Here is a 25,721-nt window from a genome sequence, read left to right as displayed (position 1 = left end):
TTTAGGAGTAGCTCTAATGGTTGCAAGCAAATGAGTGGACAGAGAAGCTGGCCTGTAGAAAAAGAATGAAGCGGCCTTTCAGAGAGAAACAGGCAAGATGCTGTGTGTTTCCCAAAAGAGAGATGGTGGGAGAAACTTCTAGTAACTCTCTAGTTCCCATAAAGGTCAGCTCAAATTTACTCCCTACATTTGGTGTGTAATTCTTCTATATTCTAATATAATAAACCCACTGTTATAGTTTTAGTTTAGCTCCTTTAAGTTTTTGTTGCTTGCAAAAAAAAGAAGATAAATAATTGTAGGATCGTAACATGGAAAGCACCATACAAATATGAGATTAATTTTGTCTTTGATTGTCACCTAGGACATAGCAGCCATTAGGGAAAGGAGGAATGGATAAGCAGCCTGGCCTTCCAGGCAAGAGCAGCTCCAGGTACCACCTTCCAAACCCTGAAAGTGACCAACACACTCATAAATAAGGTATCAGGATCTGGAGTCATCTTGATTAGGGCTGAGATTCATCACAATTCTTTTGGCTATGTGGCAGAATCCAAATTTAATCTACTAAAGCAAACTGGAAGTGTGTTAGACCACCTAAGTGCTACATCCATGGAAGGGGGCAGAGGGAAGGGGAGCAGATATCAGGCTTGGAAATCTGTCCTCCTATCTCAGCTCCACTTTCCTTTGTGTTAGCTTCATTCTCAGGCGAGCAATCCACCATGATGCTGGGAGGCCCCAGCGGCTCCGGGCTTACTCCTACCAGCTTAACAACTCCCATGGAGAATACCTCTTTGCTTAGAGTTCCAGTCAGACTCCCAGGGATGGTTCCGATGGGCCTGATTTGGGTCACATGCTTACCGCTAAACCAATCACGGTTGCCAAGGGAATGCAATATTTTCTTTGCTCAGGCTTGGGTTCTTCTCTCAAGTGAGGGAATGGTGTCAGCCTCACCTGATTCACAGGGACTGAAAGCTGGGCAAGGTAATTGCAAAAAGAAAATCGGTGGGTGCTACAACCAAAATAAGGAGGAAGGCATTCCAGGAGATACCATGAACATGAGCATCTGAGACTTAAAAATGAGAAGTAAGCTTTCTTTAGAAAGGAAAACCTCTTTATTTTAAAATGGGCAGAGTGACCAAAAGACTTGTGGGCATTTGTTACATACGGCTGGCCCTTGCCCACTGCACAAATGTTTATCATGCCTCTACCACAGAGAGAGCGCAAGCGGTACCTGTGGATGAGTCAGTCCCTGTCCTGAGGCTCAGCCTCCTTCCTCCTCATCCAAAGTCTCATCTCCAGTTCCCTGAGTCATCCCGTGCCCCACCCAACTTGTTTTGCCTTTCCCACAGTTTCCTTGAATCTTCTGGGACAGATGACCAGCTCTTGGAGCCGAAGAAGAGAAGGGGTGTCTTTCAGAAAGAGGAGTGCCTCTCCCGTAAGCAAAGCTAGCAGAAGAGCTGGCTCAGGTGGGTGGAGGTGTTAATTATTCACTTCGCAGTTCCTGGTGCATTTAAAAGCAACTTCTTTCTTAGAAAAAATTGATTCCTATGTAACTGCTACCTTTTTCCATTGCTCTGTTTAAACACACACACACACACACACACACACACACACACACACACACAAATCATCCTTTTAAATCCAAATAGGTCAGATATCTCTTCCTGCTTGAAGCCTCTCCTTTTCCTCCCTTAAATCCACTTTCTCATTTACCTGAGAGGCAGGATGTATCACCCCTTCCCTGTACTCTCACAGCACAATGTCAATGTCACAGTTACAGCGCTTTTCATATTGTGTGATGGCTGTCTGGCCAGTCCACCAGACAGTGGATGCCTCAGAAAGGTCAGGAAGGATGCCAGGCTTCTCTTGTGCCTCAGCACTGTACTCAGAGTCTGGCAATAGAAAGTCCTCCACAGATGTTACAGTGAGTGAGAGAGTGAGAGTGAAAATGAGCAAACTGTTACAGAGCTCGGGGGTTGAATATGTAGAAGATCATCTATACTGGAGTGTTTTCTTAGCGGTAAATGGCCCTCCATGAAGTGACTAAGAACCTTTTTCTTCTTAACATAATCTTGAGTAGCTTCTCTACGGTAGATAATTCCAGAGATTGCTCCTAAGAGCCAAGAATACCTACACTAAAAGGAAATGTTTTTCCATAATTGTATAGGATGAGACGCTTGAGATCTTACAACTCACTTCAGGGGAAGACTACAGCAGTTTAATTACTGTCATAATTCATTCAATGTTTGGATACAGTATGAAACACTCATTAAAGGCTTTACAATTAATCTGCAATTAATTTAGAAACTTACATAGTTGTGCTGTACAGAATAAAATGCAGAAGTATAAATATAAATGATGAATAATAAGCCATAATGGACTATTAGGGTCTGGAATCCTCTAACAGACAATAGACCATTTGACTTTCTAGTTTCTATTGCAAGTCATTTACGGATGTTTTAGATGTGCTGGAAGAAGAAAATAATAACACTTTGTTATTCCAAATAATAGCAAAAAATATCACGATGGAAGAGTGAGAGGAATTCAAATCTGTTTCAGTATGTCATCTTGCCATACTCCCTGGTGAATGAGAGGCAATGTTTCTGTTTACTCACCTTTCATTTAACAAATGTTGATTGAGCATCCATTGTGCGCTACATGTTTTCCAGTTGAAGAAGATGGTGGATGGAAATGTAAGTAACTTACTCTAACTATGATGGACTGAAGCTCATTAAAGGAAGTGATAATTTCTAACTTCTTACTCTTTCAAAATAATGTCTTCCCAGGGACCATCGTTAATGATTCTTGTACTTGTACACTTTCCACTTTACAAAGAGGTTTTACATAAATATCTCACGTAGGGTCCACAGTAATCCTTAGTGTAGGCAGGACTATTATGGATCCAATTTTGCAACTGGGGAAGTGAAGTAAAGTATCCAAGATGACACCAATGGCGAGTTACTGAGCCAGGACCAGGACCAAGTTTCCTGGCTCTGAGTCTAGTTCTTTTCTCAGTTATTCTGCATTTCAACAGGAGGTCAGACTGATGCAGCTAAAAATGGCTTGAGAATTCAACTCTGGAAAAGACATGTTATCAAGAGTCTTTCTAAAATGTGATCTTGTTTATATTTGTGTGGGGCCATGAAGAAATTGAAGGATTGAGATTGTGATCCTTGGCATCCATCCCTTCCTCCAATAATACATCCTAAGAATTGACAAAGACTTTCTCCATTCATAGAATCCAGCCAAGAAAAGAGGGAGCTGTATATGGAACACTGTTGGTAAACTGGAGGTTTCTGAAGCTGTGCTTCTGCAAGCTTTAAAAAACCACTCATCAAAAATGCACTAGATTTTAAATCCTTGGATGCTTCTTAAGAGCTCAACTGGCTCTTTAGTATAAGACACAAAAATCAATCACATATGTCCTTGAAGAAATGAAAACCAAAACACTTTTAGCTTTGCCAAGTGAAGTTTTTCCTAAAGTGTTCCTCAGAGTGAGGTTGATATTTAGCATTCTTAAGTGAGCTGTTAAGCCCTGGTGCAATATAAATAAATAGATGTAACTTAGTGGCTGGTGACAGGAGATTCCCCTCACGTCTGTCCCTCTGCCCTCTATTCTGTATTATGACTAAATGGACTCTAATAAATCCTATCAGCTCACAGGGCCTGGTAAGTGTATCACTTACCAGAGCCATTAACATGTTAGTGCCTTTTCGGTGGGTCATTATCTGTGTTGGTGGTCTTTTGCAAGCTTCAAAGAGTTGTGAAGAAAGGAAAAAATTTCCAAAGGGTAGTGATGTAATGCTATTGACTGAATTGTCTCACTGTTGAATTCCTATGCTTGTTACTGAACCAAACTTGGGTCCATTCACCTGACGTTGAAGCAAAGCCAATCTACTGACAACAGTTGTGGTGAAGGAAAGTACAGCATTTATTGCAGGGTTTATCTCCAGTCAAGGAGAATTGGGCAACTTATGCTCAAAGATCCAAACTCCCCAATGAATTTTTAGAGAAGGGTGTTTAAAGACAGTGTGAGGGAGAGGGTTGCAGGGTGCTTGATCGGCTTGTGCACAATTCTCTGATTGGTTGATGATGAGGTAACGGTGATATTTCGGGGATCTCAGCCATCAACCTTCTGGTTCCAACCAGTCTGGGGTTTACGTGCTGGTGGTCAGCGTACAATTAACTTCTTCCACCTGATGGGGGTTTTAGTATCTGCAAAGCAATTCAAGAATATGGCTCAGGATATTATCAATAGCCCTTGAGGAGAAACTAAAGGTCCTTGACTTTGTTTTATGGCTAAACTATTATTTTTGTCTGCTTGACTGTTTTCCTTTGTTTCTTCATTTTCTCACTTCTCTGATTAAATTTGCTCTTTGGAACTCGGAGAAGGCCTAGGAGGCTAAAGCTTTTCTATGAACAAGAGGTGAGGGATAAGGTGGTGGTCTGTTCCTGGAAAGGCCCCTTCAGCGTTCCGCTTGGTTTGTTTGTTTTTTGTTTTTTGTGGTACGGGATCTTCCCGGATCGGGGCACGAACCCATGTCCCCTGCGCCACCAGGGAAGCCCTTCTGCTCAGTTTTATGTTGAAGTCTAGTCCCCAGTGTGATGGTATCTGGAGATCTGATTTGGGGAAGGTAATTAGGTTTAGACAAGGTCATGAAGATAGGGCCCTCATGATGGGATTAATGCCCTTGTAAAAAGAGAGACTGAAGAACTTGATTTCTCTCTCTCTCTCTCTCTCTCTCCCTCCCTCCATATGCATGCATTAAGGACAGATCATGTGAGGACACAGTGAGAAGGCGGCTGTCTCAGCTCAAGAATACAGCCCTTTCCAGACACTGAGCCTGCTGGCAGCTTGATCTTAGACTTTCCAGTCTCCAGAACAGTGAGAAATAAATTCCTGTTGTTTAAGCCACCCAAGCTTCAATTTTGTATGACAGCCCACGCTGAATAAGATATGTATATAGTGGAAGTGGATTAATTTAACACCAGAAAATCTGGCTCACCTCTTATCCTTGCTTAACCTATTTCTGCCTCAGTCTCCTTATCTGTAGAGTGGGGAACTGTGAGTAACTCCCCTCATTCCCAACATCACAAGGTTCTTGTGAGAATCCAGTAAGAGGAGGTTTGTAAACTGCCAACAGAATTCCTTTGTTGCTCTCCTCTTGAGGATCTTTAGTTTCACGACTCAAATAACGTGTTGTTGGGAATCTGCCACTAAAGTTGAAATTGAAAAATTGTGTAGGAAAAATAAATAAAAATAAAAATGGAAGAAGAGGTAGGTTAAGAGCTCTACAAAATGTTTTTAGTTTTAAATGCTGGAGGTCTGAACCCATACATGCTAATTGTTTTAAGTGAATTTTTATGGTGTGGTAGTTTAAAAAAAAAATCTGACAGAGCTTGAGTTCCTATATTAGAACTCAAGAAAAATCGTTGTAATCTTACTTGTTATGTGTTATTGTATATTTTATAGTATTCATATTTTATATCATATAGTATTCTTTATGGTATTTGGAAGCTAATTAAATTAATGCGCAGAATTGAACTCACGTTATCACAAATGACACCTTGTGGCAGCATGTGATATTTCAGCCCAGCTGTTATGGACTTCATTTCTTACTTTTTTTTAATAATTTTTTTTTATTTTAGAACAAATTTAGATTTATTTTGAAAAATTATGAAGCTGGTACACAGAGTTCCCATAAACCCCACAGCTAGTTTCCCCCATTATTAACATCTTAACGTTAGTATGGTATATCTGTCACAGAAAATGAACCAATATTGATACTGTACATTATTCTTAAGTCCACACTTTATTCAAATTGCTTAGTTTGTATCTAATCTCCTTTTTTGGTTCCAGGGTGCCCTCTAGAACACCACATTTAGTTACGTCTTTTTAAGCTCCTCTTGGGAATTCCTTGGCGGTCCAGTGGTTAGGACTCTGCACTTTCACTGCTGTGGGCCCAGGTTCGATCCCTGGTCCAGGAACTAAGATCCCACAAGCCACGCGGCACGGCCAAAATTTTTAAAAAACATAAAAAAGCTCCTCTTGGCTGTGACCATTTCCCAGACTTCCTTTGTTTTTGGTAACCTCCAGAATTTTGAGTAGTGCTGGTCAGGTATTTTGTAGAATGCCTCTTGTCTGGGATTGGTCTGATGTTCTGCTTATGATTAGACTGGGGTTATGGGCTTTTGAGAGGAATACTCTTATAGACATTTTAATCCTGTGAATTTGGGAATACTCCAGTAGAAATTCAGAAAATTCTCTGGCACAAGGAAAAATTTTTTGGCCTGAAGCAGCCCGGTCCACAGTGGACGTCTAACAACTGGAGAAGTGCTGTAAATACAAAAAGAAGCTTGCAGCAAAGTCTATTCTAGTCCTAACTGATTCCAAGAAGCCACAGATTGCCACAGGTCTGTTCACTATCTTAAATCCTTTCATTCTGAAGTCTTTCAACACATCTCCTGTAATAAGGTTTCTGTGGGGAAAAGACTTTCAGTTTTTTATGGATTAGTGGGGAAACTATTCATTTTACAGAAATCTCCTTATAGGCAACATTACTCAACTAGATATCTGAAACCCCCATATTATCCTGAACATATGTGAGTGAATAAGAACATGGGATTTATGTGCCGAAAGGAACTCCTGTAACTTGGCTACTGACCAGTATTTAACAGTAGAAGAGTCAAATTAATGTAATTAATTATGTAATACACATGCATATGCTCTATCTGCAGTTTGGTTTTTACAGTTGATGGAATGCCTCTGTGTGTGAGTGTTCAGTTACTCAGTCCCTTTATTATCCCACTGTAATCTTTATAACTATTCTGTTCTGTATAACAATAACAGCTTATATTTATTTAGAGCCTATCTCATTTAATCCTTTCTATTGCAGATACTCACTATCCTCTTCTATAAATGAGGAAATTGAGGCTTAGAGAAGTTAAGTAACTCGCTCAAGGATACACAAAGTCAGGATTCAGGACCAAGGCAAGGACTGTTTGGCTTCAAAGTCTCAGCTCCTACTGGGTTAAACTACCTTTGTGTCCCTAAGTTATTTCGGAATGCCTTTTGTGTCAGTAAGGAACGTGTCTTTTCTTAATAGCTCTTGTAATTTCCATCCATGTGGCACGTGTTTAATCACATTTGAAAATAAGCAAATGGGGACTTATTCCTACTGATTACCACTGTCATGGGCGAAAAAATATCCATCTGCCTCATCCTACTTGACTCATAGGCTAAACACGGTTCTGGGACCCAGTTCCACTGTATGGAGGAGTCTCACCCGCACAGCACCAGACCATTCTCAGACACTAGTGAGGTGTCCAGCAACTCAGCTCGGTTCTCGTACTGTCTCTCGGGGCACAGCTGCAGATTCCACCGGCCGAGGGCTCAGTCCTACAGGACGCCCCACCCCCACCCCCCTCCTGCCCACTTCAGATGCCAGTTGCAAGCCCAGGTTATCATGTTTGCTTCTGACCTACCAGCTATAGATTAGAGTTGACCCCATCTCCTGCTTTGGGTTTGATTAATTTGCTAAAGTGGCTCACAGAACTCAGAGAAACATTTTACTTAATAGATTCTGTGTTTATTATAAAAGAATATAACTCAGGAACAGCCAGATGGAAGAGGTACACCGGGTTAGGGGCAGAGAAAGGGTGAAGAACATCCATGCCCTCTCCAAGGCTGCCAGTCTTCCCAAATCTCCACGTGTTCACCAATCCATAAGCTCTCCGAACTCTGGATTCATTATATAGGCATGATTAATTAAATTATGATTGATTAATTGATTAATTATGATTAATTGATTGAAATCAACCTCCAGCTCCTTGTCCCTCCCCAGAAATCACGGGTGGGACTGGAAGTTCAAACCCTCTAATCACATGATTGGTTGTCCTGGCAACCAGCCCCCATCTTTTTGTGCCATCCAAATGTCACCTCACTGACAAAACAAAAGACACCTTTATCTCTCTCAGCACTTAGGGAATTCCAAAGGTTTTGGGAGCTCTGTGCCAGGAACTGGGGACAAAATCAAATATACATTTCTTATTGTAAATTACAGTATCACACATGCCAACAGTAAGATAAGCCATTCAGCAGCCCTGCTACCTGAAGCTAGAGCTAGAGTGGCTTGAATCGCCATGTCCTAAAATATAGTGTATTAATGAAAATTTTAAGGTATAGGAAGGTCAACAGATCAGAAGATGATCACCATTGAAAAGGTAGTTTGTTACAGTTCCCAAGAGGAGGAGACATGCCACGCCTTGGGGGACCACACTGGGAAGCAGCAGGGTCAGTCAGGAGGCAGGGGGAGAGGGAGCAACCTTGGGCAAAAGCCTTTTTTGTGGTTCCCACGGAAGGAACAGGTGAGGCAGGGGAAACAGGCTTGGGACTGGCTAGTTGAGTAATCGTAGCAGGCGCTGGGCTATAGGGGCTGTCCCTAGTTGTCTGGTACATGGCCCTGGAGTGATTAGGGCAGGTGGATAGTGGCCCGCAGTATGAGAACTTGATAAAGGAGGTGGTTGGAGTGTGAGCTCCAGATTTGCTGGTTTGTATTTGAAAAATCGCAGGTGGGCAAGTTGTTTACTATCTCTAGGAACTGGCTAACCCTGGGAGGTGGTGTTCCATGAGGGTCAGCAAGACCCCAAGACGTCAAAACATCAGAATACAGAAAATAAAAGATATAGTTGATAACACTCCAGCTAGAGGATTTCCGGCTCTTCTAAGTTGGGAAGGGCATACAGATCTACCCATAAACCAGGTAGAAATATCCAAAGCTAATTCAGCTATAAACAATGGAAATGGGTCTTAATGATCTGTAAGAGAACCCCTTATAAGTAGAGGAAGAACAACAAAACAAATCAATGACAACTGGAAGATCAAATGCAACTATCTGAGCCTAGACTGTCTGGGTTACCTTAAAGGACTTGTCACAAGCTAGTGCTTCCCAAGAGGATACAGAAAGTTAGCATCCATCAAACCTTACAAAGTAGAACTGCAATTATTTTTCTTAAGCCCAGTTTATTAGCAAGCTACATTCTCTACGCTAGTGTACGTAGTGTGCATGCGTGTGCACACACACACCTACACATAGCAATAGTTTGCCTAAATGTGAGCTCAGCATCAGACACCACCCACCCCTCCCCCAACACACATTTGGTCATCACAAATTCTCAAGAGTCTGTGTTTAGCGGGTCCAAGTTGACATGGCTGAAATAGGCCTTTTTGTTTTTCTCAAAAGCATTGAGATACATTAAGACAAAGTAAAGTTAAACCTACCCATTTTGACTTCACAGCTTCCTTAGTAACAGAAGCAGTATTTTCAAATCCGACAGTGCTGTTTACTCCAGGAAACGTTTTCCTCATAGTCATGGCAAAATCAAACACCACATTATCTCAAGTTCCAGCAAACACTTTATTTTCCTCATTAATGTCTCAAAACTGTTGGAAGCCAAAGCCTGGAAAAAGCCCTTTGGCAATAAATGTGAATGTTTTACAAAGAGAAGAAAGAAGTTGCAAGAGGTTGTAAGTTTCCGTTAACTGTATTTGAGTATTGTTCTTTGGTAAAGTCCCCAAACAAACTTGAATAAATTAGACACAGTGTCGATAGAAGTAAAAGAAGTAGTCTGTAAAGAATATTCCAGCAAAATAAGGATCCGTTGAACAGTCAGCTAAATCCTGTCAGAACAAGGGGGAAAAGAAAAGAGAGAATGATTAATGTAAGAACTAATTGTAGCTAAAGTTTATTTATCTAATGGCTCATTTCTTTCTCACTGAAAAGTAAAAGGAAAAAAAGAGAGCTTACCGGCGCAGCTACCCGGAAATGGTATGCGCTGTCAAAGAATGGGGCTGCAGGGAGGCTCCAAATGTGCTGATATCCCTAAATAATGAATGAAAGAGAGAGAGATCCATTTCATAACTGTATTTTACACTCAGTTGGAAAGAACATAGGCTGAAAAAGCATTCCCTTGACTGCTGTAGGAGAGGTATTTGTGACAACAGCTTTTGATGGTGTTGCTGGAAAAGTCTGCAGCTTCTGAAGGATGCATAGAAGATGCTGAACAAAGCTCTGTGATCAGAGCCAGCAAAGGGAAACATTGGCCTGTGGCTCATGGCATCTCTCTCAGTGAAGAACAGAGGCTGTGCCACAACTGTAGACACACTTCTTCTAGAATGGGGACGGAATGCCGAGGAGCTGGAAAACGTTACCTGTGTCATCTCCTGGGAGACTTCTTGGTGGCTTTGCATGCCTTTGGCTTCCCTTTTACTATGGAAACACATATTTCCAAGGGTGAACTTGCACTGGAAGACTATCAGTGGCTCTGTTGTGCTTCAAGAGACAAAGAAAAGAAAGGGCAAATGGAAAAGAAGTTACCAGCTCCCACTAGGCTACATCTTGATAAGAAGAGGGGCTAATGGGAACATACCTTGGAAATCCATTCAAAGTTCCAAATAGGCATGTTATTACACAAAGCTCACGGATGCCAATATACTAGTTCACATCTCATTATAACAGAAACTCAATCTCAGATGACTACTGTTATGGACTGAATGTGTCCTCTCCAAAATTCGTATGTTTAAATCTTAACCTCTAATGTGATGGTGTTAGGAGGTAGAGCCTTTAGAAAGTGACCAGGTCATGACGGTGGAGCCCTCATGAGTGGGAATAGTGACCTCATAAAAAGGAGCCCAGGTCTCTCATCCATTCTGCCGTGTGAGGACATAGAGAGAAGACGGCTACCTATCAACCAGGAAGTGGACTCTCACCAGACACCGAATCTGCTAGTGCCTTGATCTTGGACTTCCCAATCTCCAGAACTGTGAGGAATGAATGTTTGTGGTTTAAGCCACCCAGTCTATGGGGTTCTTGTTACAGTAGCCTGGAACTGACTAAAACTAAAACTGAGATAACACATGACAGTCTCTAAAACCTAATCTCATGACTTAAATCACCTCAACATCAGAAATTCTTATCTTCCTAGATTTTTAAATAATTTTTGGATGTATTCCTTCTCTTTTCACTGGCAGCTGAATTTGCTTCCATCTGAAGTTTCCAGGATTTCAGATTCTGCAGACTCCTGCTCTGGGTAGGTATTGTTTGAATCAGAGAGGCAAACAACACAGGTAGGGATGTGCAGGTGAGCCCCGTTAGGAATTATAAGCCCTTCAAGTATCAGGGTGGAAGACCTGTCAGAAAGAATGGTTCTTCTCTGGAGGCTGGCCCAAGAATCATCATCAAGAGGATGAGATCCATCGGTCTTTGGAAACAATATTTTTGCACAAGTGGGACAACCTGCAATCTCGGTTGAGTATATGTGTTATTTTAAGATCACCCATGTTAGAAAAAAATGGTTCTTAATCTAAAAAGCCTGATTTAGGGGCTTCCCTGGTGGCGCAGTGGTTAAGAATCCGCCTGCCAATGCAGGGGACACGGGTTCGAGCCGTGGTCCGGGAAGATCCCACATGCCACAGAGCAACTAAGCCTGTGCGCCACAACTGCTGAAGCCCACATGCCTAGAGCTCGTGCTCTGCAACAAGAGAAGCCACTGCAATGAGAAGCCCACACACCAAGACGAAGAGTAGCCCCCGCTCACCGCAACTAGAGAAAGCCCACAAGCAGCAACAAAGACCCAACACAGCCAAAAAATAAGTAAGTAAATTTATATTAAAAAAAAAAATAGCCTGATTTAGTGGTTCAAGATGACCTTCTGCCACTTCAGGGGATATACCACTTCACTTATTTCCCTCCATCGAAGCTAGGAACGAATGAGGAAACGATGTTCCAGGTTGCTTAGAGAGTGCTAGAGAATAGTACATTTAGCTTTTGCTCTGCCTGTAAATATGGTGGGTTCTAAGTCATGGAATTTTAGCTGCTTGAAACAAACCTTTCCAAGGCAAGCAGTTGGCGTGTGTCATTACCTCATTGTAGAAGCAAAGTGGATGAGAGAAGGAGTATGAAGTCTGAGTGAAACAGAGGAAGAGATGGGGTGGGGAGCGGGGAGGGACTGATGGAGGAAGAGTAACAGAGCTGTGGAAACGGAGGGAAAGTGGGGAGGACAGAGGAAAGGGAGAAAGGAAAGGGAGAAGAGAGGAAATGTGGAAGGGACAAAGAAGAAACTGACATCAAGAGACACAAAATAAACACCATCTATCTGCATGGTATCTCACTGCATAATTTCTGCAAAAGTTTTAAAGTACCATAATTATTTTAAATAGCTGATAAAATAGATTAGAGTTTTGTGATTTTTGGAGGAAAGGCAGTCATAATATGAAGTGCCTGCTATGTGCCAGGAAGGGGCAATGTTCTTAAATATCTCATGTCACTGGGGAGGCAGGAAAGTGATGGTTAAAAGGAAGGGCTGATTTGAGGCCCAGCTCCACCACTTACTCGCTATGAGTTTTGGGACAGGCTTTTTGACCTCTCTAAACTAAGTGTTCCCATCTGAAAAATATAAACTAGAAAAAAAAAATGCCAACCTCAGCGGGTTGTTGAGAGGATTATATGACCCAGTAGTAAAGTGTAGAGTGTCTGGCATATAGTCTGTGCTCAGCAAATGGTAGTTATTAATTTCACTGTTATTATCTGTGATTCTCACAGCAGCTCTCCTTGTTATGGTATAATGTCAAACACATCTTATAAATGAATAAACAGTAGCTCAGAGAGGATAAGTGGTTTCCCCAAGATTACAGAATTAGTAAGTGACAGAGACAAAATCTGAACACTGGTCTGCCCACCTCCAAACTCTGACTTCTTTTTTTCAACTCCCTTGGGGGAAGGGGGTGGTGTCTGCATTAGCATTGCTCCCAGAAGCTCACAAAAATGTGCAGCCCCCCACATCCAGGGGGCCAGGGCCACACTATTACTCTAGTTCCCACCCCAATTCCAAGGGACACAGCCAGGGGCAGTCTGAGAGCATCAAACCCAGGGTCACTGTCACTTTGTAGGTATACAGCACAGAGCCTTTCCATTCCACTGGAGGGAGCCTGGAAGGCCCCAACCTTCATTTTGAGAACCCCTCCCTCAAGCTGGCCTAACTCTCAACCCAACCATTATTCTTTAACTGATAACTTTCCACCTCCTAACTTACTGATCAAATTGTGAAGGAAATTCAGTATTGTTATTCAAATAATGATAAAAACAGAACTGTCTTTTACAGCTATGCACTTACTTGATTTCCAGAGAGAATTTTACATTGGTGGGTGTGTGCTTATTAACAGGAATATGGTAATTGTAATTTCCAGACCTAATTATGGAAAAAAAAACACAAATCAAAATACTCAGGAAAGGGTTCAAAAGGGTTTTTTCTACTTTTTGTATACTATGTAAACTGTGAAATATTCTATAATACGTAACAGATACAGAAAATCAAGTTTAAATTTCAAAGTGATCTCTTTCGGATCTTACTATATATGAAATATACCACAAAGATTTATGGTTTGTTAAAATACACAGAAGAAATGACAGAAAGTCAAATCCCAGACCATATGCACAAAACTAAACAAATAGGAAATGACTTCAGTTCCCCTTAAGGAGATACAGATTTCAGAAGACAAATGAGGCAAAGTCCTCAAACTAACAATCCCTCTGGAAAGGAAAATTGGAAATAATAAATACCAGCTTTTTTACAGTAAATCACTCCCTTTTAGGCAACATTAGCAGGAAATATCATGTACTTTCAGAACTGGAATCAACTAAAATTATTATAGTCCTAATTACCATTTAGTAATGGAGAAAACTGCAAGACAGAAATGCTTATACAGACATTCCTCCCGCCCTTGACGAGGGATGCTTAGGGAAAGGGGGGAGTTCCATTGATCCCTATTGTAATGAAAACCCTAACAAAAAGGCTTATTGTATCTAATACAAGTTCTTATGACTGGCCATCCCTTGAATTATATGGAGAAATAACTTAAAACCAGATAAATGGGGGAAAGAGCCAATCATTTAAAATTTCCGTTAATGAATATTAAACTGGGTTGTTAAAAATAAAGCAAAAATAAAAGCAATAGATCTGAACTGGGATCGGGAGGGCTTTGTCCTACTGGAGGAAGCTTGGGTAAATATCTTTTCCTACTATGTGCCTCCCAACATCTGTGTGCTTTCCAGGCACCCAACTCCTTAGCTAGTAAGTATCCTCATCTTACAGATGAGAAACGGGTACGCAGGGAGAATAAACATCTTGTCAAAGTGCTGGAATTTGAACCCAAATCATCTCACTCTTCATTATGTCATTCTACCAAACCAATTATGTCTGTCTCTGACTTTTTCAAGCTCACTGGGCCTCAAGTTTTGTAACAGCAAAATGGGGATAATACCAACCTCATGTGATTTTGTGAGAATTCAATGAGATAATGAATGTAAAGGTCATAAACAAATCATAAAGCACCATACAGGTTATTTTCAAAAGTCAGGACCATCAGCCTGAAGCCTAAGGTACATTAGGCTGAAAAAGAAATAAGGCTGAGAATCCGTAGGATTTGTGACACCAATTCAAAATACACAGCCTTGCCTTTAACCTAGCAGGCTTAAATATTAGCAGGCTTAACTAAACCAGTAAATACTGATCAAATAAAGAAAAATAACTCCTTATTCTTAATGCCTACAACTTGCATATTGTGTTTGCTGAAGCTTCTATGCTTGCCCTCTATGCGTCTAGATGCATTGTTACCTTGATGCAGGCGATACACTAGAGATGAACATTGCTGATAACTTTTGCAGTACCCAGATTTTTTTCTCTTAACTGAAAAGGTTAGGATAAGCTATATTTTTCAGCAATTAAAATAATGATATCCCTTGTTATTAAAATATACAAATGTCAGCTCACTCATAACTTGGAGCCATCAGTAATAATGTCTTTCTTTTCTATAAAATTAACTAACAGCTCTGTGCCTATGGTATGTGGCCTCAGAGAGTCAGCCACAGAGCTGCCCCCTAAGCTTTTAGCTTTGGACTTACCCATTAAACCAGGAGACTGTAATCTTTGGAGCCGTGGTTTATTGACATTTGCTAATACCAACCATTTTATGATTCCCTCTTCCACCATGCAACAAATGTGTTTTCACTTAAGGAGCAATGTAAGCACACATCGGTTTTACTGGGTAGCATTAGCTTTCATTCCAGTCTCAAAAACCCAGAGCCCTGAGTAAATTCCAGAAACAATCAGGGGATAATGGGGAGGCTTACCCACCCGCACTGGAGGCTTCTACTGCAATACCGACGATCTATTATTTGCTGGATTTCCATAATCTGAATAGAACTGATGGTTGTATCAATCCCTGAATTGAGAAGAAATAAAGTAAACTTTTCTGCAGAGAAAAAGAGCATTGTGCTCCAGCGCAGGCTCCAAATTGCAGAATGTGAAATAAGAGTTTCCTAGATAAATGGATTCCATTTGCATTCAAATGGGGGAAAAAAGGAGAAAAAAGGGGAGAAGGCTTTTGTTGTTGTTACAGTAAATTTTAAGAAAACTAAAAAAAAAAAAAAAAAAAAAAAAACAAGCTCCAATAGACAGCCTCATAATATCCAAAAGAATGCCTGGATCGTGGAAGTCCTACTAAATTGAGATTTATTGAAAATGGAGAGCGCAATGTGATATGCAATCTGGCCAATAAAGAAAGATTCAACAAAAATCAGAAAACACAAAACCAACTAAAAATTTAGCAGAAACATAGAAGAAGAGAGCAGGAAGTTCAAATAAATTATTAAAATCCATGAAGATCAACGAAAAGGCCTAGCGGTATGCAACCATTTCTAATGCCTCCTTAATGGTTAGGGAGGCGTCGATTATCAAAACGTACTCCCACGGGTGTTTGTGGCAGAGTGCAGCCTCCGTCCCTGTGCCTTACTCCAGTAATGCTTTCACAGCTTGTTAGTATTCTGCCTGGCTCCACAAAAACAAAGAAGAGAGTCACTTAAATACAAACTTACAGTCGCTCCCCCAGTCAAGGTTGGTTAGCGCCTGTCCTGCCAAGAATGATGTGCTCCTGTCTCCTGAAGAGGAAGAAAGTCTGTCAGTCTTGAAGCTTGTTCAGGATGAGAAGAAACCCGGTGTGTGCCCTAGTTTGTCTCTTGTCAGTTGAATGTTTCCCCCACCTTTCAACCCATCACATCCCTATGCCATTTCATACAGAGCTAGTTTACTGTCACCCTTCTCCAAAAAGCCACCTGTTTCGGACTGAATTATGTCCTCCAAGTTCTTATGCATGAAGCCCTAACCCCTGGTAACTCACTCAGAATGTGACTGTGTTTGGAGATGGGCCTTTAAAGTGATAATTAAATTAAAATGAGGCTGTTAGTGTGGGCCCTAATCCAATCCGAGTGGCATTCTTATAAGAAAAGGAGATTAGGACGTGAAGAGGCCTGCTTGCATGGAGGAGAGACCTTGTAAGGACACAGAGAGAAAGCGGCCATCTTTGAGCCAAGGAGTGAGGCCTCAAGAAACCAGACCTGGTAGCACCTTAATTTGGACTTCTAGCCTCCAGAACTGTGAGAAAATAAATTTCTGTTGCTTAAGTCACCTAGTCTGTGGCATTTCGTTATGGCAACCCCAGCCGACTAAGACACCATCCCGGATTAGATCACTGCAGCTCACAGCTCCCCCACTTCCACTGCCACGGCATGTATTATTACCGAATCCTCTAAGTGGTGATCAATCAGTGATACCTTCTCTATCACTGTACCAAAGGGCACATTACCTCTGGATTGTTACTTTTCTTGTATCTTTGCCCTTTTTCAAAAACTCCAGAATAGGGAACCTCTACTAACATTCTTTGAATCATCTATAACTCCAAGCATAATGTGATCCACTCAGGAAAAAAGCGAGCTTAAGTTAAAAACTGAGCTGCAGCCAGCTGAGGAGAGGACTCAAATCACTGGTATGGGGCCAGAGCTCGCTTGTGGGGAAGGAAGCCAGGGGAGTGGTTATGACCCGTCAGAGTCGAAAAGGCATTTTAAAAGCAATATTGAAAAGGTAACCACTCAGATGACTATTGTTAAGGCTATGGGGAAAAAAATGTATCTTTTTAAAGTGGATGGTAAAAGCAACCATTTAGTGAATTGTTAAGCAAACCCAACAAAAGAATTTTAAAGTTTTTGCAGTCAGTTTTTAAATTTGCAGATGTTTTCTCAAGTATATGTACTCTTTATTGCAGTCCTTCATTTTCATTAAACAATATGTTTTTCAATATAATTTGGGGCAAAACACAAAGACGTTAACCTTATTTAACAAGAGACGTAAGTTAAAACAATATGTGCTGCTTTCATGGGAAAGAAAAAGAGACAAGAGCTAAAACAAGTTTCTGTATGGAATTTCAGGGTAGAAAGCAAAGCAACGGTGCAGACTTCTGGGGGTTAGTCGCTCCTAAGTATCTGTCCAGGTTAGTACTTCTCACACTAAGTGGAAGGGCTGGTTTTCTTGTCTAGAAACCTAACTGTGAGCTTTTGGAAGACTGCATCTTGTTCACTATTGTATCCCCACATAAGGCAATGCCAGGCTCAACTGTGGGGCTCACTACATATCTGTGGAAGGATGGAAGGAGGAGAGTCAGGAAAAGAGGAAGGGAGCAGGGAAAGCCAATCATGTATCTTCTAGAAAAATGTTTCCTCTTCCACACTCAAAGGAGACACCCCTAGGGGATGGGTGTAGAGGGGTGCTAGGAGTGGACTCGGGGGAGCTGGGCTTCTTCATCCTGTTAGCAAATGGAAGTGAGAGAACTTGAAGGTGAGGGAAGTTTCCTGAAATTCCTCCCCAGCGTGATGCTTCCCTTTAAGAAGAAATGGACCTTGATATATGGTGATTTTCTAGAAAACTGAATATTTCCCTTTACCTAAAAATGTGTGTACTGTCTAAAAGGCCTCCAGATTTCTTGGATTCCAGCTATTCAAATAGTAATTTTCGAGCACATGTCTCCTGCTATGAGTTTTGCTTATGACTGCTTCCATAGAAGGCTTATTTACAAGGCAAATGAGGCATAAAGAGAAGGGGAAACCCGACTTCTCTATCCTGTCTGTTTTCTTTCCCTACCTTTTGTTCTATTTTCCTGCTGAATTTTCAGAAAAAACGTAATTGTAAAGTCTGGCAATAGAACTACAGAGTTGTCTTACTTCCACAGAAGTGTATTTCTGGATTCCTGGAGACGTAGAACCCTGTGATTAAGATTTAGCATCTAATGGGATAAAGTGTTTTTTAACAGTAATAAAAAGGTGAAGTTGAGGAGAGATAATCTTACAGCTTAGAATTATGAAAATGGCTTTTCAAAAGCAGAATTGGAAATAAATTTTGAGTCTCCTGTAAAACATCTCGACTTTGTCACTTCTCTGAGGCAAGACTATTCAATTCCGAAAGGCTGGTTATTGGAAAACCATAAATTCTCCTGTAGTCATACAGGGGTGGCTCTCATTTTACAAGTGCCTTCCAGCAATATTCCCTATAAAGTTAATATACATTCCCAATGGTTTCCATCGTAAAGTTGGAGATATATTTCACAATCAGCAGATGAGATCTCCCCATAAACTAAATTAGAAACTTCTGGAGAGGAGAGACTTAAGATGGTGTCCAACCAAAGTATATCCTGTCGTGGTAGAATGTGTGTATTGCACTACTTGTAAAACTGCACTGATGGCTGATTCCCAATACATCTTGGATACCTTTTTCTTTCATGATTAAAACAGGCTCAGGGCAAGAAAAAGTCAATGAGCCCAACCAATCGACGACTGAGTCCTTTAACACGGGGAAACATTTTCTTTCAATCATTGACTCTTCTCAGAGGTCTGGTCTCCAAATCAAAATAAGCATGAATTACAGATGCCTTTTGCTTTGTGAGATTTTAAAAGTCTTTACCAAATCTCTTAAAATCTGTAGAACTCCACTGATGCTTTTTCCCACAGGCTCTTAAGTTTTTAATATCTAACTCTGCTGCCTATTTAAATCTTTATTAGTTCCATAGATTAAAATCTGATGCATCACACTCAGTTCCTCAGAGTAGAATCTGAATATTTTGAAATACCCACTTTCCACTTCCTATTAGTCTTACGCAAACCTTTTATTAAAGTGTGAGAAGAGGGGATAACCTTTCTGAAAGACATTTTAAGCAACCAACTTAGGCCCAAAGGAAGAATAATGGCTTGAGCTCAGCATGTCATAAAAATGCTGATTTCCCTGTACTTATTTTACTAGTAGTCTTACTCCTCAGGAAGGAGGCTCATAAATGTGTTCTGGGGCTTGGTAAACTATTAAATATTACTCCACATCTCACTGAGAGTTAGTCTAAGGTTTTTTTAATTAAAAAATTTTTATTCTTAAATTTGTAATTGGTCTTAAATGCCTCAGAAACATCTTGTTGAAAAGAATATTTGCCTGGTTTTCTCTTCTTTTGGATTTAGGAACCCTGATGTCATATGTTGCCCTGGACAGAGGCAAAAGATGGAGTAGCAGCAGAGGAGAAATGCTTTTCTTCGGGCCCCCAGAAATATCCCACACTGGGGACAACATCTCAGTGGCTATAGGCACACAACGGAATATTACTCAGCCATAAAAAGAGTGAAATAATGCCATTTGCAGCAACATGGATGGACCTAGAGATTATCGGTGAAGTAAGTCAGACAAAGACAAATATCATATGATATCACTTATATGTGGAATCTAAAAAGATGATACAAATGAACTTATTTACAAAACAGAGACTCACAGACATAGAAAGCAAACTTATAGCACCAAAGGGGAAAGGGGAGGAGGGATAAATTAGGAGGTTGGGATTAAAATATACACATTACTATATATAAAATAGATAACCAACAAGGACCTACTGTATAGCACAGGGAACTATACTCAATATCTTGTAATAACAAATAATGGAAAAGAATCTTATATATATTTTTATCTCACTTTGCTGTACACCTGAAACTAACACAACATTGTAAATCAACTATATTTCCATAACATTTTTTTTTAATGGCTGTAGGCAAAGGGGAGGGGGCAGAGGGTGCTGAAAGGGCTTTCTAGAGCCATAGAGTAGATACTTTCTGCATCTTCTAGAGTTGTTCCCAGGTACATGCACACACCAAGCCCAAATAAGTGGAGGCAGAATGGTGGGGACAGGGGACCCAGATTTCGATTTCTACTTTGCTCATAATTCACTGCAGAATCTTAAGCAAAGTCTTCAGCCTCTATTTCATCAGTCATAAAATGGGTAAATTGGTATAAATCAGAGATTCTTCTGACCTGGGGACTCTGGAATCCCAGATGATTACATAAAGGGGTCTGTGGTGTTGGCTGTGGACTTGAAAAGTAACAGTCTCTCCCATAGATTTGTACCATTTTTCAAATGTTGCTGTTGAATTAACAAAAATAATTTGATTAAAAGCTTAAGAGAATTTATAGTTACATTCTCCCTCTACGTACTTTCTCAGTCAAATAATTGTAAAAGCATAATGGATTCATAATCTCGGGGTCAAAAAGTCAGGGAGCCACTGGTGTAGCTGCTCTCTGACCTTCTATGACTCTAAATCCCCCAGAGTTTTCAAGTTTCCTGAAGGTTATAGTAAATAGAACATTTAAATCCTTTCCGTTTTTTTCTCAAGTTGAAAGAGGGAAGAGGGAAACAACTTTCCCAGTGTGTCAGAGAGCCTGATAAAGCAGAATTTAAACTCCGTTTTTAGCCAGAGAAGCTGATGATAGCCGTGTCTAGGAGGACAGAGCCAGACACCTTGGAGCAAATCTTCTTTCTTAGGAGTCTCTTCAGTGTCTCTCATCGTTATGGAAACATAAGATGAGCAGACACTCATTGTCCCAGAGAAGATGGCAATAAACCTTCCATGTGGTTTGATAAGGGCTACTCTTCCCAATATCCCCGTGATGTGAAGAGCTGGTTGCTATGGGAGTGAATTTGCTCAAGGGTCAAAAAACTTTCTGAAAATGAAGATTGGGCCAGTTCCCAACCTCTTCCTGTTCAGGATTCATTGTTATCCACCTCACATGGGTCAGATGGTCTCATTTGAGCACTGCTCTCAGAAAATGACACCCAGTATCCTCAAGGTGGACTCCGAAGGTGAGGAAAAGGGTTACCAGCCACAAGGTTCCACGTGCTTTAAAAAGGGAAGGGAGGTTCTGGGGCATTTCTGAGACAGTAATGGATTTTTCCATATTTAAAACTATTGAGGATATGATGTCCGAAACTGAAAATTTCTTCCTTCACATTGAACTTTTATCCTCACTCTATAGTGATGCATCTGTTCCCAAGTTCAATGAAAAATTGCTTTCATGAGAAAAACACTACAAGCATTGCCTCCTATAGGTGCGGGGGAAAACTCTCTGTGCCTTAGCTTCTCACTGGAAAAAAAAAGGGGATAATGACAGTGCCTATCTTTCAAGCTTGTGAGGACTAAAGGACTTACTCGTGTAGCCTACTTATGACAGTGCCTTGCATACAATAGTAACACCTCATTATGTGCTGTTACTGATGATGGTGGTGATGGTGATTTGTAGAAGTTATTTATTCACGCCTCGAATATGAAATAATATCAAAGGAAATTACACTTCTGCCCCCAAACTTCAACCACTGACCATAGTCTACATGTCATTAGTCATTAGGTCTACTCAAAAATATTCTGGCTCATCTTCTTCCAGGCATGTGTTAGGTCTGCACTTCACCAACTGTTTTTAAATTAGACATGACCAATGTCACTTGCTTTGGCCAGTAACATGTAAGCAGAAGTGACTTGTGTTACACCCACATGGAAGCTGTAAGAGCCAGTGCACAATTTGCCCCATTCTCTTACCACCTCTATAGAGGCTGTGGAAATATGTACTGAGAAGGAGTCTCTATCAGCTGAGTCCTGAATGGCGTGATGAACAAGATCCCTCTTTTGATCGACATTTGACATATAGAGAGAGTCAAATACATTTTTGTCACATTAAGCCACAGTGATTTGGGAGTAGTTGTTACCACAGCATCTTAATTGATAAGTCACACTGATATGTATGTATTGTTATTATTAGCATCATCCTCATCATTATTTTAGACACTTGTTAAAATGTGTGTATACAGAAGGAGAGTTCTAGAAACAATAATAACTTAGTATACATTGGGATGTACAGTATTTGATCTTACAGAGATAATTACACTTTTAGTCCTTGATCAAGTTTCCATAATTTATTATATTTATCTATTTATTTTTTGGCCGCACGGCATGTGGGATCTTAGTTCCCAGACCAGGGATCAAACCCCTGCCCTCTTCAGTGGAAGCACAGAGTCCTAACCACTGGACCGCCAGGGAAGTCCCAATTTTTTTAACATGAAAATTCTCAGTGAGAATTTCTCACTTTCTGTGAGTGTGTGTGTGTGTGTGTGTGTGTGTGTGTGTGTGTCCCAAGGAGGAGGATAATCTGAAAGTGGAAGCCTTTTTCAGGGACTTAAAGCTTACCCTGAACTCATTAGAATCTTGATAGCCTTTTAGTTTGGGCAGAGAGCCCAGATGCCATATCATTTTATAAGTTCTAAGTGAGCCAAAAAGATCTACCCATCTTCACATAATTACTTCTCTTGTGCTACTATTACTATCTTGGTTGGCAGTGAACAAATGAGACCCTGTCACTTGAATCAACCAAAATTTCATCCCTGGGTGGGGAACTCAATATTACAAGTGATTACAAGTTTGTGTATTTGTGTTTTCAAAGATCTTGCCACCCCAAATAGAAGAGTGGAACCATTAACAGACTATCCAAGTAAATAGTGAGGAGGGGAAAACCTCAGGTTCAAAGCACTAGTTGTTACTCTTTGAACATTCTTTACCTGCCCATGGCCTCTGATGGGGCTCCTTCTCCTTGGGCTGTCTTTGCACAGGGCTTGAGAGGCCGCCTCTTGTTCCCCAGTTGGGACAGCAGTAAGTCTCCTGACATGGCAGGATCTCACAGAAAGTGATCTCTGGTACTTGGAAGGGGGGTTGTGTGGTTGCCAGAGATGTATTAGGTGCTGCAAGGCATTGGACAGAGGGGAGGAGAGTGACAAGGTTAACCTGAAAGGCTGGTTCTTCTCTTGACAATTCACATGAAACCCAGGCTGGGTTTGAGGGTGAGGAATGTGACGATCTTACCCAAGGGGGAAGCTGTGGGTGGCAGAGCCGGATCCTGGGAGCTGGTGAGGTTGCTGGAGGAGGAGAACAAAGTAATTAATGAAAGAGGCCTTCAAGAATCCTTCTCCCCAAAGGAAAACAAGACTGGAACTCTCACCTCAAAGGGAGACTTGGGGTACATCGGTCTTGATCTTTTAAGCTAAGTATGTAAAGGGAGACTATTGTCAAGCCACTGTTTAAAAAAAAAAAAAGAAAGAAAGAGTTATGTGGCAGATTTGATTCCAGATATATCTCACACAACCAGCTGGCCAGAGATGTCTTCTCCCAGGCCACACAGATGGGAGAGGAGGGGGCAGGCGGCCAGGGCTGACAGAAGCGCCATGGAAGCCAGCACAGTTCTGCCTCTCAGCCCTGGTAAGAAAAAGCCCCCAACCTTCCCGGAGCTCAGAGGCTCCCTGGCTACTCCGGGCTGACGGATTTTTCCACAAAGCAGCCCCCTGGCCCTGGCAAGCTGTCTCAGAAACGTCTGTCACTAGTGGAAGATTACAAGAGGAAGCATGTAAATCACTGGAGGCAGCCCTGTGCTCCTTGCAGGAAAAACTCAGAGCAAAGTTCATATCCCCCTGGTGGAGGGCATCCACACTGTGGTGTTGGGAAATGAAAGGCTACACAGGTTTAGTCAGCAGTAGGTGCCAAACCCTTTGGCCACTTCTGACATCTTCCTGCTGCCTGTCTTTTCAGAGCACAATACACCAAATTGGACAAAGGAAGGAAAAAAGTACAATAAAGCATCCATTTCCACACTACATGACTTCAAAATAATGAGTGTATCTTTCCCCCCAATTATCAGCACTTATATAGCCAAAAGGAAGCTTACCTTAAAGGTCCTGAGCTTTGGGAAGCTCTTCCCAATATTGCTCACACATCCAAACACTCAGCATTCTCCTCTTTCGAGGGTGTCTCTAGAACTCTCTCTACAATCCCGCCGTGTGCTGGGCCTGACACAGGGGACCTTACTTGACCTCTTGCCGGCTTGATGTCACATCTGGTTCTCTAGACTCAACTCCTCATTAGTATTGATATCTTTTTCCCCACCAAAGGTCGTGGATTTACCATCATTAAATACACACCAAGAAATGTGCCACACATTTGAATTCTGCTCATGAGGAAAGGGTCCCCAGAGTGTTCTCAGCAGCAGCTGGTCACTGCCCAGCGGGCACAGCCCTGCCTGGGAGAAGCGGTGCTGAGCTCCAAGGGTGCCGTTAGACAGAACTTGTGGCGTCGCCCTGGCAACTACTTGCTGTGGTCCAGTCTCCCTTTGTTCTCCCACATTCCCCATTTCCTATCTCCCTATTACTAATCCTTAAATACTCTTTCTGATTTGTTTGCCATCTGCATCATTGCATGGCCTGGGCAACTTCTAGGACCACAGAATGAAATAGACATCTGCTTCTTTCTTTAGGGTTTTGACCCTTCTCAGGTACACCACAGGCTGGAAACAAGACAATAAGCCCAATACCTCCCATTTCTGGTCTTAGAGGTCAACAACATTGGAATTTGTACGATCTGATAAGCACATTTAAAAAGCAGTCTCTTCATATCAAAATTAGACTTCCTATAAGCTTTGCATTGGATTTTCATGGGAATCTGTGTCTCTAGAGAATGTTAAGCATGTCTGTGCAAAGTAGATGCTCACACTCTCCTGAGTTGGGAATCCCAGAAGAAGACAAGTTCACTTAGGAGAGTGAGAAAAGTACACCAGCTTCTACTGCGAATTCTATGTAGTGGTGTCAAATACTTGGGGATGCTTCCTGCAGTGGGCAGTAGCAAGTGAAAAGTTAAAATGCTGAGGGGAGATAAGGGTACAGGACCCACAATGTCTCCTATAACTGAGAAGCTGCTTTGGATCAAGAAACTGGAAGCATCCTTGGGACCATCCCTTACTTAGCCTCTGAGGATAATTGTCTCCTCTGAGACAAGGCCCAGAAGCTAGTCCTTTTCCACACTACAAAGAATTTTTGGAGGGATAGATAAATACCCCTTCCACCATGTAAATAGACCGAAAACAAGAAGGCGAGGAGGACACAGGAAAGATGACCAGGGCTCAAAGGCTGAGGAGCCATCATAGCAGCAGCACGAGCCTGAAGACCAGAGACCTGATAAAGACCCCTCATCCCAGTAAAGGATGACCCGTCCTCCCTGCGAAGGAGGGATGGCAGTCAAAAGGCACGTGGTGCTTGCATAGCAAATGTATTTGTTTGCTTTAACTGCTTAGTACCTTTGGCTACAACTTCATCATATTGCATATCTTGGGGTAATCTCAGTCTCTTTTGGTATAAAATCCAGAAGAATTCTAATAATATGAATATCCATGGGAGAGTGGATTGTACCTGACTACCTACTCACTCTTTTCGCCTAAGTAGATAGGAAGGAGAGCAAAGATTTTGAGAAAGTTATTTGCAAGGCTAAAAAAGATACACACGCACACACACACACACACGAAAGGCACAGGGAGCAGGTAAGAAATATCAGTTGATTAAAAAAAAAGATCATCCTTTATCTCATATTTAAGAGCAGAAAGCCTGTGCTTCTTTTCTTCAAAGTATGAGTTTATAAAGGGCTCCTGTATCTCTAAGCTAAATCAAAGGCCAATGT

General features: G+C 41.4%; 2 protein-coding genes across 19 annotated transcripts in view; one reads left to right on the top strand and one right to left on the bottom strand.

Moving 5' to 3' along the window:
* LOC149748030 (uncharacterized) overlaps positions 1–25,616 on the top strand; it is a 218,059-nt gene extending 192,443 nt beyond the window's left edge. For 11 of the 18 annotated variants that reach the window (XM_089921032.1, XM_089921031.1, XM_089921025.1 and 8 more), the window contains one exon: positions 1,347–25,616. The gene's annotated coding sequence lies outside the window, so the exon portion shown is untranslated. The remainder of the gene's footprint in view (positions 1–1,346) is intronic. The other 7 variants (XM_089921030.1, XM_089921026.1, XM_089921024.1 and 4 more) reach the window with 7 other exon arrangements.
* Positions 8,785–25,721, bottom strand: part of MYRFL (myelin regulatory factor like) — a 115,496-nt gene continuing 98,559 nt past the window's right edge. The window contains exons 17-25 of the mRNA XM_089921584.1: positions 23,224–23,298; positions 23,088–23,140; positions 22,787–22,966; positions 15,927–15,989; positions 15,187–15,274; positions 13,168–13,242; positions 10,208–10,328; positions 9,804–9,878; positions 8,785–9,676 (exon numbers count right to left, since the gene is read on the bottom strand). Coding sequence (XP_089777710.1) covers positions 9,590–9,676; positions 9,804–9,878; positions 10,208–10,328; positions 13,168–13,242; positions 15,187–15,274; positions 15,927–15,989; positions 22,787–22,966; positions 23,088–23,140; positions 23,224–23,298 — 817 coding nt within the window. The 3' untranslated portion in view covers positions 8,785–9,589. The remainder of the gene's footprint in view (positions 9,677–9,803; positions 9,879–10,207; positions 10,329–13,167; positions 13,243–15,186; positions 15,275–15,926; positions 15,990–22,786; positions 22,967–23,087; positions 23,141–23,223; positions 23,299–25,721) is intronic.

This window comes from Delphinapterus leucas, chromosome 11 (assembly GCF_059928025.1).
Source record: "Delphinapterus leucas isolate spDelLeu-1000000601 "Yukka" chromosome 11, BTC_Dleu_Yukka2, whole genome shotgun sequence".
Lineage (NCBI taxonomy): Eukaryota > Metazoa > Chordata > Mammalia > Artiodactyla > Monodontidae > Delphinapterus > Delphinapterus leucas.
This window is presented reverse-complemented; position numbering and strand designations above follow the sequence as displayed.